Genomic DNA, 13,509 nt, shown 5'->3' on the forward strand with positions numbered 1-13,509 from the left:
GGAAATCTTTTCTCCTCACTTTCATCAAAGGTGCATGTTTTGCTGTACTATTCTCGATTAAAGAAATAGATTTTTTTTATGATTTAAATACATTTTTGACTTCATGGTTAAAACACATTTTTAAGCTTGATCAACCAGTTATTACTGTAATGTTCAGTAAAGATGAAGCAATGATTACACTGAATCTCCACTGACTGAACCTCCTCTAATAAGCTGTAAACCACCTCCCATTAGAGTCCTATAAATCTCCATCACCATCAGAGGTTCATAAAAACACAAGACGGCAGATTCACCAGCAAGAAGCACGAAACCAAAGAGATCACGAGTACAAGAGAAGACATGTACAGTCAAGGACCAACAATCGGGACAATAAACCCCTCATTCAGTGACTTTCCAGATGAGAAGAATCCATCACAGCCCAGGATGGATCCGCCACCGTATCCAGGCATGTCTATATATCCACAAGGTCCAGTTCACACCGGGGTCATGGTTCAGCCCACTGTGTTCATAACCTCCACACCAGCGCCTGTTAATTTGCCGGATTACTTGTTCTACTCCATCTTTACTCTGCTGTGTTGTTGTTTCCCACTTGGAATCGCTGCTGTCATCTACTCTATCTCTGTAAGTATTCACTCTCACTTCATATATAGCTTGAGATATACACTGTAAAAAATGTACCGTAGAATTTACAGGAATTTACTGGCAAAAGAGTTACCAATAAAGTCCTTTAAAATTTTTGGTAATTGCTGTAAAATGTATTGCAGTATAATACTGTAAAGCAATTTACATTGCTTGTAATTGTAACAATGTAATTGTTGTATGTGAAATACAGTAATTTTGTATATATATAGCTTGAGATAATGCACTTTTACACAATTTAACACTTTATAGAATGTGACGACAAAAGGTTTTATTGAGTTGATCTTCTTTGTGAACATGTTGTGATGCAGTGATATTTGCATAAACTCTAATTACATTAATGACTATCTACTAAAATGCTAGGAAACTTTACGGTCATATTGCAAATTAAACTTTTCATTTCCTGCAATGATGTCATCAGGGATGGGTTACGAAACCCGGTCCCGGGGCTAAATTATGAAAGTATGCATGCAGTAACGCAGGTTTACACAGAAAAAATTTGCTTTTCACTTCTCCCAGTGTATGATTGCAGAAAATGTTAAATTTAAATTATTTTTTTTATAATGTCTAAATGAATACTTGTTAAAAACAATCAAAATAATTCATTTTTGATCAATAAATATACTGTCATTAAAATATGTTAATATAAAAATATATTTTAAAAATACATTAAAAAAGTAAAGATTCTCAAAGCATTGAACGAGATCCCATAATAATTAAATATAAATGTACAGTTGTAACATTAAATCATATTTTATTATATGATAGTATCATATATATATATATATATATAATTATTATTATTTTTAAATATGATGGTTTCATTATGAATATGGTGATTATCTCTCAGATTGACACCCAACTTAATATTGCTATGATATTTCCCATCTGAATCTAACCACATCATGTCAATAAATGGAAAAGTTAGTCAGCTGTTTATTATCATGCTAATTATTGGTTAATTAGGCGCAGAAGGGGCGCCTTTTACCCCAAATACTATACTTTACATATTCTTTCGCTATTGAAAAACTGCAGCTTTAATTATCTTGAACAAAACTGAAAATCACCAAGAAGACCTTTGTCTCAAAATATAGTCATTGATTATCATTATAATTACCATAATTATAGATTATCATTTGCTACTTAAATCTACAACATTTTAACATATTAGATAAAATTAGCGCAGAATCGAGTCAAGGATCAGACAAATTTCCACGTGCATCTTGAAAAGCAGATGTTTTGGAAAGTGATGTTGCAAGTTTTTGTGCCATCTAGTGGTCTAGAGAAAGATAAACTCAAAGTCGTCTTTTACCGCGGTGCGCCTTTAGCCCCGTTGTCTCCTGTTCCGTTTGCAGTGCGCATCTGATCAGCGGCTGCTCTACCACATACACAACATTTATTAATTATTCTCATTATCTCTAGATGTCATAGTCATCTCATCAGATAGCTGGATTCTCCTTTAACACCAGAGATTACAGCATAATCAGGGTTATAGCTCTGGATAACTTTGGATTTGCATTTGGAGGCATCAAAAGCAATGATCTATGATATGACATTACAGAATGAAAAATGCTGATTTTTTGTATGAAATAAAACGTGCATTGACAGTTTGATTGTTTTTTTGCAGACTCAAAATGCTAACATAGCTGGACAGCAAGATATAGCGACCAGGTCCTCCAGAACGACATTGATCCTGAACAATGTCGCTCTCGGTATCGGCCTCGCAATCTACATACTGATCATCCTCCTCTCACTGCACAATCAAGCCTATTTTTAATGCTGTATTCTGCTTCACATGCAGCTAATCACTATTTTACCAAAGAAATTACAAATCACAAGTGGTGTACGTGAAATTATTTGCATTTAAATGTATTCTCTTGATTAATGTAATTTATTTATTTATTATTCCGTTTTATGAATCTTATTAATATCTTCATTGATAGTATTCATTTAATCATCTTTCTTTGTTGCATTATTTTTTTTTCACGTTATTGATTTCTTTAATCATTTATATATTTTCTACTATTCGCTCTGACCAGTTTGATTGTTTCCAAATGTAAGATAAGATATTTTCCATCAGAATTGATTATGTGATGTACCTTTGTATCAAAATATCAGGGATTAGAATCTTTTGGTACCTCACGATTTGATTCAGATTGATTCTTGAGGTCACGATTCGATTCAAAATCCCACTGAATGAAATGTGAACCTTGAAATTAATTTTTTTACTAAATAAATTTACAAATTGTCGCCAGTCTTAGTGAGTTTGATTCATGCATTGATAGTTTGTGTGTTGTACTTGTTGTATAATGCAAGTTTAGCACTGCTGCAGTTCATTTTACAGTTTACCGTGCATTATGTTGATTATTATGGATAAGTCTTCTGTTCCAGATGTATAAAACTTTATTTTTATAATTATTATTTTCTTATTTATATGTTCTTCCTATTTATCATGTATGTATGTACCCAGAACTCCTAAAAAAACACAACAAATTACTTGTATTTGCGCACATATGGCGAATAAATGTCATTCCGATTCTGAAAAATGTGTCTTAACAGTTTTTGGTACTTAAAAATTTTGTTTGAAATCCATACCTGTGGCTGTAAGAAATGAATTGCTTACATTTGATCTATTTTTATCACTTGAATTCATATAGGCTATAATCAAGACAGCATAGTGGCTGCATTGTCAGCTCACAGCGAGAAGGTCTCTGGTTTGGTCCTCTGTGTGTCAGTGTGGGTTTCCTCCAGGTACTCGCACAGGTAAATTGGCGATACTGAAGAGTTTGTGTATGAGCCTTGTGATGGGCTGGCCATCCGTCCAGGGGTGTTTTTCACATACAACGACGTAACTTGCTGCTGAACTACCATAGTATGATACATCATTGAAGAAATCAACTAGCTAGTCACAACTGTTTCCCGAAACCGTATTGTCACAAATTGGTCGTTCAACCACGTTGGTTAATGATGTCATGCCGGTGCTGGAGTAATGATGTCTCGGTTACGTATGTAACCCTTGTTCCCTGAGGGAGGGAACGGAGACGTTACGTGACGTCACCGACGTATTTGGGATCACTTCAGGGAGTCCTAATCATCTCCGAGTGTATACAGAACGAGCTAATGCACATTGGAGTGCGAGATTTGCATTTTGCGCCCCACAGCGCGGGTATAAATATAAGCCTTGCCCGTCAAACCAGACGAGAACTTACAGGCCTTGGATGGGAACCGTAGATTACCCCGCCAGGAGGCAGCGGACGTTGGACACAGTTGCACCGCGACGGCCCGCTCCACCAGGGGATATCCATGTACCCCTTAGCTGCCCCGACATCGAGGGTCGTGAAGAGGGAGGAGGTACTTGAATGGCCTCTGGCAGAATAAGGTGCCGTCCACGTTCTAGTTCCTCATGTACCTCTGGGAAGAAAGGCACCGGGGCGGCTCGTCCAACCTAGAAGCTTCAAGACACGGTGGAGGATTCCACGTGAGCCCGACCTTTTCGGCGGCCTGGGATAACATACCTGTCTCGTGCAATGCCACTCTCCCAGGAGGCAACTCAGCCGAGCCTTCATCTCTAGAAGACTGAAGCTCCCCCTCCGATGCTGCGATCGACATCTGATCGTCAGCTGGAGCCCCGAAGGAAACGACCATGAGATCTAGAAGGGACCAGCGCGCTCCAATGGAAGCTCCATGGCTTGTGGTGTTAGAGAGGCGTGAGGGGCCCACGGAGGCTGACTCGGCGAGGAAGCCCTCATGGTGATCCTCAGGTCACCCTGGCTAAGCGCCGAAGTAGCCCTATTCTGGGGACCAGAATAAGTTCTAGATCGGGGCATAGGCGAGAGGACTCCACCTCCATTGAGGTAAGCAAGTCTCGACCTTACCACCAAGATAGACATGTTCCCGCAGTGAGAACATGTACTATCCATAAAAACAGCCTCAGTGTATTGAATGGCCAAACACGTGAGGCAACGATTGTGACCGTCAGCTGGAGCCAGGGAACGACATTCCTAAAAAGGATGCAGTGTCACACCCGTGAAGGTCTTTTAGGGAAAAACACTCTTTTAATATAGTCAAGTCAAGTCAAGTCAAGTTTATTTGTATAGCGCTTTTCACAATACAGATTGTATCAAAGCAGCTTCACAGTATTAAATTAAAATAATACAACAAAGTTTGTTTCAAGAGGAATTTATTGATTGATAAAATTAAATTAAATATCCCCAAAATATCCCCAACTAAGCAAGCCAAAGGCAACATAGAATATACTGCAGCACTTTTGGAGAATATGCACAAGCAAGGAATAGTGCAGCCTGCAGTACACTTTTAAAAGGAACGCCCTCAAGACCGACACAATGAAATTCACAGTTCTATGAAACAGCAGTTGTTTGAACTGTAGGCTCGCGGCCACCGCTGGAACACCAAGAAAAGAGAGATCCAAAGCTTGTGAAGTCTGCAGCACTTTTGGAGAGAGAAGTGTTCACAACTCGGCTCCGAAGCGAAAGACAAAGGTGCATGCATCCGCTTAAGTATTTATACCAGTGCTGCAAATCTCGCACGCGAATGTGCATTGGCTTGTTCTGTATACACTCGAAGATGATTGGGGCTCCCTGAAGTGATCCCAAATACGTTGGTGACGTTGACGTAACAGAATCTGTTTGAGATCGAATTAATGCTAGATGTTTTGCTATAAATTACGAACATGGCATCTGAGGACTTTTTCTAATTTTTATTATATACAGTTATTATGCTTTATATTCAATCATATAATCAAACAAGAAACTCTGCTTCTAACCACAGGTAGAGAGCTGTCATTCAAACCACACAACTTTGCGATGCTTTTTGCGAATGTTCGTCAGAACTATGTTTTTGGGCATCGCAGACTCGTCAAACTATGCTGATAATGACGGGACTTGCGACCATAGTTGGCAAACAATGATTTTGGGAAACACAACCCAGGTTGTTTCCCCTGCCTGTAGATCCCGTAAAGATCCCATGAAGACACGTGACGTCAGGATGTGTTGTAGAAAGGCCAGTCTAATCTTCCGCTACTGCTCTTTCCATTGTAGTCGAGCACTTGGTGGATTTTTTTACACAGCGTCTTAAGTTTACTAATGATCTGCGATTTCGATCTCGAGAAACCACGCTCAAGCATTTTTTTCCGGATTCGGTCGTTCCACAAAGCTGGCGAACGCTCTCTGCTTCAGCGCGAATAGTAAGGAGCTCCTGGTCTCTGCTTCATTCTATTTTGCAGAAATTTTTTCGTTCTTTGTTTTGTTGATTACAGACACAAACTTTCTTCTAAGAGCAACAAAAGACCCTTTACGGCATTGGTCCTGGCTTTTGTTCACACAGGGTGCGTTCCGGAACTGATCCCGGCAATGTTACGAGGTCCCCATCCCGGCATCGAACCCTGGACATGTTTCCGTTCACACGGAAGACACTCTAGCAATTTTATGGCAATTTCCGGGGATCAATGTCAAGTCAAGTCAAGTCAAGTTTATTTGTATAGCGCTTTTCACAATACAGATTGCATCAAAGCAGCTTCACAGTATTAAATTAAAATAATACAACAAGTTTGTTTCAAGAGGAATTTATTGATTGATAAAATTAAATTAAATATCCCCAAAATATCCCCAACTGAGCAAGCCAAAGGCAACAGTGGCAAGGAACCGAAAAACTCCATCAAGTGACCTAATGGTGTCCTAAAACTCCATCAGGTGCCTTAATGGAGAAAAAAAAACCTTGGGAGAACCCAGGCTCAGTCGGGGGCCAGTTCTCCTCTGGCATTGGATAGAGGCCGGATTGTAGTTTGAACTGTGGGATTATATGAATGCCTGGCTGAAGAGATGCGACTTTAATCTAGTTTTAAACTGGGAGAGCGAGTCTGAGCAACGAACAGTATCAGGAAGACTATTCCAGAGTTTTGGAGCCAAATGTGAAAATGCTCTCCCTCCTTTGGTGGTTCTGGATATCCTAGGTATGACCAAAAGCCTTGAATTTAGTGATCTTAAAGATCTCAATGTGCTTTGTGAAAGGGGCTCTACAGAGGTTAAGTGGTGTGGAGAATGGATGGAAGAGTAGAAGCAATGTCCCTGTGGGAATGTTTGGAGGATTCTTGCATAACCAAGAAAACACATTTGAAAAACTGGATGTTTTGACTCCTTTACGTTCACTTAAACCAAAAAATAAAAACTCCTTAATACATTAAAACAAACTGGACATGTATTGGACGTTTAAAAAACAATCAGGGATAATTATCTCATAACATTCTAAGAACGTATTTTTGTTAGCTGAGATAAAGTGGTTCAGATAAGATAAAGCAATGAATCTGTACTGAACCTCCCCTATCAAGCTGTAAACCACCTCCCATTAGAGTCCTATAAATCTCCATCACCATCAGAGGACAAGGTTCATGAAAACACAAGACGGCAGATTCAGCACCAAGAAGCACGAAACCAAAGAGATCACGAGTAAAAGAGAAGACATGTACAATCAAGGACCGACAATCGGGAGAATAAACCCCTCATTCACTGGCGCTCCAGATGAGCAGGATCCATCGCAGAAGCCCTGGATGAGTCCGCCTTTGTCACCAGGGTCCTATCCCAACACTTCTGGATATCCCAGCCAGCCATACGCAGCTCAAGGTGGCCCTCAGGGTCCGTATCCCCAACAACAGCAATTTCAAAGCATGTCTATATACCCACAAAGATCGAATGCAGGTCACACCGGGGTCACGGTTCAGCCCACTGTGTTCATGACCTCCACAGCGCCCGCTCATGTGTCGGATTACTTGTGCTACTCCGTCTTTACTCTGCTGTTCTGCTTTTTCCCTCTGGGATTCGCTGCCATCATCTTCTCTGCCTCTGTAAGTATTCACTCTCATTTCAAGAGTAATTGATTGCCTCATAATGAATTACCTATGTTTGAAATAATGAAAATACGTTTTAATTGACAACATGCATATGATCCAATTTTTTTTGTTAGTATATTTATTATCTTTGTTTGTAACACTGAAAGACTTTATTTGTCTGATAAAATGTTTAAAATAGAAATGTATTAAAAACGAACTTAACTGAATGCTTCATAAAATGACCCATAGATGTTACATTTGATGATGAAAGATTTTATCGAACATGTCATATAAATAAAAATAAACTGTACTGAGCTTATCATAATACAATACTAATATATATATATATATAGAATGTGATTCATAGAATGTGATGATAATAGGTTTCATTGAGTTGATTTTCTACGTGAACATGTTGTGATGCAGTGATTTTTGCATTAACTCTAAATACATTTTGTGATTATCTGCTAACTGTATACTGGGAAACCAGAAGGTCATATTGCAACTGAAACTTACCAGTTCCTGTGAAATGACGTCATAGTCATCTCACCAGACAGCTGCTGGATTCTCCTTTTACAACAGAGATAACAGCATTATTAGGTTCATAGCTCTGGATAACTTTGAACTTTGGATTTACATTTGGAGGCATCAACAGCGTGATCCGTGTGCTCCACCATAACCATGCAAATGATGGAAAGATCTGTGACTGTCTGCATTCTTGTGTAACCCAAGTTACACACTTACCTGATTGTCTGCTGGTCATTCAGTCCTTTACCTGTGTGATAAATTTCCTGCTCAATGATACCCGTGTTCCTTCTGTTCATGTATTGACAGTTTTTTAAAAACCTCTCTTTTTTGTGTGTTTGTTTTCATAGACTCGAGATGCTAACATGGCTGGACGACAAGATTTTGCGATCAGATCCTCCAGAACGGCGTTGATCCTGAACAATCTCGCTCTCGGTTTAGGCCTCACAATCTACACAGTGACCACCCTCGTCATACTGTGGATGTATGGCATAATTAAATGAACACATGCTGTATTCTGCTTTAAATTCTGCTATTCATGATTTTGCAGAAGAAATTATAGGTATTTTCAAGATCTTTTGAGGAAATAATTCAATGTATGTTTTTTTTTTTTTTTTTTTTTTTTTTAATGCTGTCAGACTGAAAACTGTATTACCATCAATGCACTGAGCACTTATGAAACTACATTTAATTTAGTGCAAGTTTCTTTCATTCTTTTAAATTACACATCAAAATAAAGTGGAGAAATGGAGAATTTTAATGGAGAAAAAGGACTGAATTTTCTGTTTTTTTTAAATTGAAATAACAATATGATCCATAACCCAAAAGAATATATATATGTTCATGAAATACATTAAGTGTTCTGCTCATCTTATTATACAAGGTATCAATCTTTTCTAGCAATTTATGCAAGATTGATCTGCTCATTACGGCCTTGTTAAATGTAATGTTACGTCCAAGGATGTATTAAAAATTTGCCTCTGCTATTCATACAAGGAGTGTTTTTGGAGGGTATTTTTCACTCTATTTCTCTATCTTTCGATCCCGAACGAGACCCCAATTGTTAAGTCTTTCCCTTCCGTCTATGGGTAAATAGGGAACGATGAACAATAAATGTTTGGAGAGATTCTTGAGGATCTTCAAGTCTCCAGCCCCAGAGTCACAAACAACCAAACATTAGGGTTAAAAAAAAAAAGCATGTCTGCCTTTTATTTTTACACTAAACAGGGGTTCAAAAGTAACCAGGGATATTAAATAAAACATTACGAAGAAACCAAAAATACAAACGAAAGCATTACCTGGGGAGGAGGACCCAAACAAAAGAAAACAAAAATACCTCTACCTTAAAGGGATAACATTAACTATGACTACCTATACATACAATAAAGAAAACAAAACAACATATAGCTTCCCTCACTCCTTAACCATCCATTAAACAGGAGAAAAGATATAGGTATCCTCTACCCAACGTTACCCACAACTTTTAACTTACCATTAATGTCATCAACCCAACTGAACGTTATGACACACACATTGTAACCCAACAACAAAGAGCGTGACAAGTGCTAAATGCTGGAGATCACAAAACCAGTCACATGTCGCACGGGTATATTTGTGGCAATAGTCAACAATACAGTACATTGTATGGGTCAAAATGATAGATTTTTCTTTTATGCCAAAAATGTATTGGATATTAAAGGTGCATTGCGCAACTTTTCATGTTAAAAATACCCGTTTTCTAACCCATACATGCTTAAACAATTGCCTGATGGGCTGAATGAGCCCTTCTCTGATCACTGCGATTGTCTCTATAATCCTGTACAGTAAAATAAATAAGAGGGATTCGGGTCGGAATTTGAGACTGGGCGTGACGTCATGCGCGTTCACGGCACGCTCACCTGGCTGTCTGGCAGGTTTGTGTATTCGCCGCCATTCTCCGTAGAGGATGGATTCTAAGAGACCGGCTTGTAGTTAATTTCAAACACCAACGCAAACTCCACGTAAGATAAAAAAAAGAAAACTTTTGTTGTTGCAGTTTCGCTTGCCGCCAGAGGGGGCATAGTTCTGCAAAAACTCAGAGACTTGCGCAATGCACCTTTAAGTAAAGATCATGTTCCATGAAGATATTTTGTAAATTTCCTTCCGTAAATATATAAAAACATTTGTTTTTGTGAGTGAATGCTGCACAATCGCGAACATAAATGGACAACTTTAAAGATTTTCTAAATTTTTCGATTTTTTTTGCACCCTCAGATTCCAGATTTTCAAATAATTGTATCTCGACCAAATATTGTCCTATCCTAACAAACCACACATCAATGGACAGCTTATTTATCCAGCTTTCAGATAATTGATCCATGTGTAATCATAAGTAGCACAGCTCATAATGTGAAACTTATGTAAACCTTTTATTAAAGTCTGCATGGACCGGAAGTTGCAAACAACTTTTCTCCAGTGTTGTGACATATTTCCAAGTGAAAGGGAATATTGAAACGAGGGCAGGGTTTTACTTTAGCGCTCCTCCTCTCCATCTCTGCTCATAGCAGACTGACGGTTTGAGGGGAGTGGTTTAGCGTTTTCAACCCAAGCCATCAAACTGACGTCATCAGAAAAGGAACGCCATTCAGACCGTAAGTAACTTTTCAGATTTAGATTAAAGATTACCACGGCAAACAATTTTTTTCAGTGTATTAACTTGCACGGATTAATTGTTCACCACAAGACTAGTAATATGCGCTAACAAAGTAAATAGGGTAAATTTTGATTTCAGGTCGACTTTAAAGATGCATGTTTTGCAATACTAAATAATCTTGATTAAAGAAGTTGATTTTTTTTTATGATTTAATTGCACTTTTGACTTCACGGTTAAAACGCATTTTTAGGCGTGATCAACCAGTTAAGAAACATTGTATTGGGTGTAATGTTCAAGATGAAGCAATTATTACACTGAATCTCCGCTGAACCTCCCCTTATCAAGCTGTAAACCACCTCCCATTAGAGTCCTATAAATCTGCACGTCACCATCAGAGGACAAGGTTCATGAAAACACAAGACGGCAGATTCACCAGCAAGAAGCACGAAACCAAAGAGTTCACGAGTACAAGAGAAGACATGTACAATCAAGGACCGACAATCGAGAGAATAAACCCCTCATTCACTGGTGCTCCAGATGAGCAGGATCCATCGCAGAAGCCCAGGATGGATCCGCCTGCACCGCCAGCATACCAGGAACACCCTAGTGCCGGATACCCGTTCCCATCGTCCTATCCCAACCCGTCTGGATATCCCAGCCAGCCGTACGCAGCTCCTGGGGGCCCTCAGGGCCCGTATGCCCATCAACAGCCATATCCAGGCATGTCTGCATATCCACAAAGACCGTACGCAGGTCACACTGGGGTAATGGTTCAGCCCACTGTGTTCATGACCTCCACAGCGTCCGTTCATGTGTCGGATTACTTGTGCTACTCCATCTTTACTCTGCTGTTCTGCTGTTTCCCTCTGGGAATCGCTGCCATCATTAACTCGTCCAATGTAAGTATTCGCTCTCACTTCAAGAGTATTTGATCGCCACAACTTTGAAATTTGGATTTGCATTTGGAGGCATCAAAAGCTATGATGAAATTACAGAATGAAAAATGCAGATTTTTAGTATGAAAGGAAAACATGCATTACATTTTATTTATATATTTAAATTGTGTTTGTTTTCGCAGACTCGAAATAATAACATGGCTGGACGGCAAGATTTAGCAATCAGATCCTCCAGAACGGCTTTGGTCCTGAACAATGTCGCTCTCGGTATCGGCCTCGCAACCTACGCGGTGACCACCATCTTCATACTGTACGTGAAAGGCGTATTTAAATGAACAGATGCTGTATTCTGCTTCAAATGCAGATTGGAAATTACAAGTATTTTCAAGATCCTTTGAGAAAATAATCTATTGTATGTTTACATTTTATTTCTATTTTATTTAATGCTGTCCGATTGAAAACTGTATGACTATCAATGCACTGAGCACTTATAAAACTACATTTCATTTAGTGCAAGTTTCTTTCATTGTTTTAAATTACACATCAAAATAAAGCATTTAAATAAAGAAAAAGAAAAAAACCACTCTGAGTATTCTGGTTTTAATGAGATGTATATGTATATATGTATATACTCTGTATGATTTATAACCCAAAAGAAAAGTTCTGATAGTTCATGAAATACATTGTTTCTGCTCATCTATTAATATACAAGGTCTCCAAATTGTATCTGCTCAATACGGCCTTGTTAAATGTAATGTACACGCATTTGCGAACAGTCTCATAAATAAAGCTCATACATTTTTCATATCAAGTTTTCCTAGATATCTGACTGGATATTGTCATATGCTGAGATACAAAAGGGAGAAGGATCAAACCCATTGCTTAAATACACTGAGTAAACAAAGGAGCGAACGAGATAATTAACGATTAACAGGTGAATGGGAAGATTCATTGACGCACACTGTCAAACTAGGTCAAAATAATACAGGCAAACAAACTGAACACAAAGAAAACCGAGACAAAATAGAACCTATCTGTGACAGATATGGAAACATATGAGCCAGCCATGTCCATCAGAAGTAGCACAGCTCATAATGTTATTTCTGGTAAAGAAAAAGCTGAGCATTTTATGGTTGTTATAATAATGTGCAGAACAACTGTAAATGATTAAATTGTAGATTATCATCTAATCTTATTTTACTGCATTACTCAATGGAAGGCCAAATAGTTTTATATGACTATAGGATGAAATAAAGTTTGTAACCAACCTTTAAACTTATAGCATGTTTCTGTATCGAGAGCTGACAAACAATTATACATACAGTCTCCAATATGAATGACTTTCACTTTTATCAGGGTAAATTCAGGTAAACTGGGTGATTTTGTGACCAACTGTCTAATACTGAGATGTAAAATCAGTCTGTGAAACACGACAACCTAAAAGAACCAGAACTGATTCTTACAAAGACCAAAGCTTTGAGATCATAAAAAAAAACAGTGTGGTGTGTATAAATATGAATTCTGTCTACTGTATGTACCTCAATCATAGGATCCTGTTGTGATGTTCACTAGTGGGCAGCACTGTCACGTGACACTCTTGAAAGCATGAAACAGCTTCCTCTGCTGATGCTTTGTGGTGTATTTTACTTTGCAGTCTGAAATAAATATATCTTCTCAGATCCATGTCACCAATCCTCCAGTTATTTTCATTCACGGTGTAATTCTGGAGAAAAGACACATCAAAGGTTCAGGTTTGAAACTAGTTTTACACATCAAGTCTATTAAAAACTTGGTTGTGGTTAAGATTACCCAGCTAACGGGGAACGTTCTCAGAACTTTGGTTAACATTTATGTTACATTATATATGAGCATAACGTTAATAGAACGTGTGTTCAAAGTTTTCTAGCCTTTAATAATGTTCTCAATGTAAGCACAAAAACGTTATTCATACCGTTTATGGAACGTTTTTTCTTCAA

General features: G+C 38.4%; 2 protein-coding genes and 1 long non-coding RNA gene across 3 annotated transcripts in view; all 3 read left to right on the forward strand.

The window, feature by feature from the left end:
* LOC309488039 overlaps nucleotides 1-2,379 on the forward strand; it is a 29,695-nt gene extending 27,316 nt beyond the window's left edge. The window contains exon 2 of the long non-coding RNA XR_014201987.1: nucleotides 2,267-2,379. This is a non-coding gene — a long non-coding RNA (uncharacterized lncRNA). The remainder of the gene's footprint in view (nucleotides 1-2,266) is intronic.
* Nucleotides 2,380-7,008: 4,629 nt separating this feature from the next.
* Nucleotides 7,009-8,984, forward strand: LOC309488458 (uncharacterized protein). The gene is made up of 2 exons (XM_082156694.1): nucleotides 7,009-7,495; nucleotides 8,356-8,984. The coding sequence occupies exons 1-2, from the start codon at nucleotides 7,043-7,045 to the stop codon at nucleotides 8,506-8,508; spliced, it is 606 nt and encodes a 201-aa protein (XP_082012820.1). The 5' UTR covers nucleotides 7,009-7,042; the 3' UTR covers nucleotides 8,509-8,984.
* Nucleotides 8,985-10,625: 1,641 nt separating this feature from the next.
* Nucleotides 10,626-13,015, forward strand: LOC309487433 (uncharacterized protein). Its single transcript, XM_082155084.1, has 3 exons — nucleotides 10,626-10,635; nucleotides 11,004-11,536; nucleotides 11,716-13,015. Exons 2-3 carry the CDS (start codon nucleotides 11,045-11,047, stop codon nucleotides 11,866-11,868), a joined length of 645 nt encoding a protein of 214 aa, XP_082011210.1. The 5' UTR covers nucleotides 10,626-10,635; nucleotides 11,004-11,044; the 3' UTR covers nucleotides 11,869-13,015.
* Nucleotides 13,016-13,509: the final 494 nt, after the last annotated feature.

Source organism: Leuciscus leuciscus (genome assembly GCF_965113295.1).
Source record: "Leuciscus leuciscus genome assembly, chromosome: 23".
Lineage (NCBI taxonomy): Eukaryota > Metazoa > Chordata > Actinopteri > Cypriniformes > Leuciscidae > Leuciscus > Leuciscus leuciscus.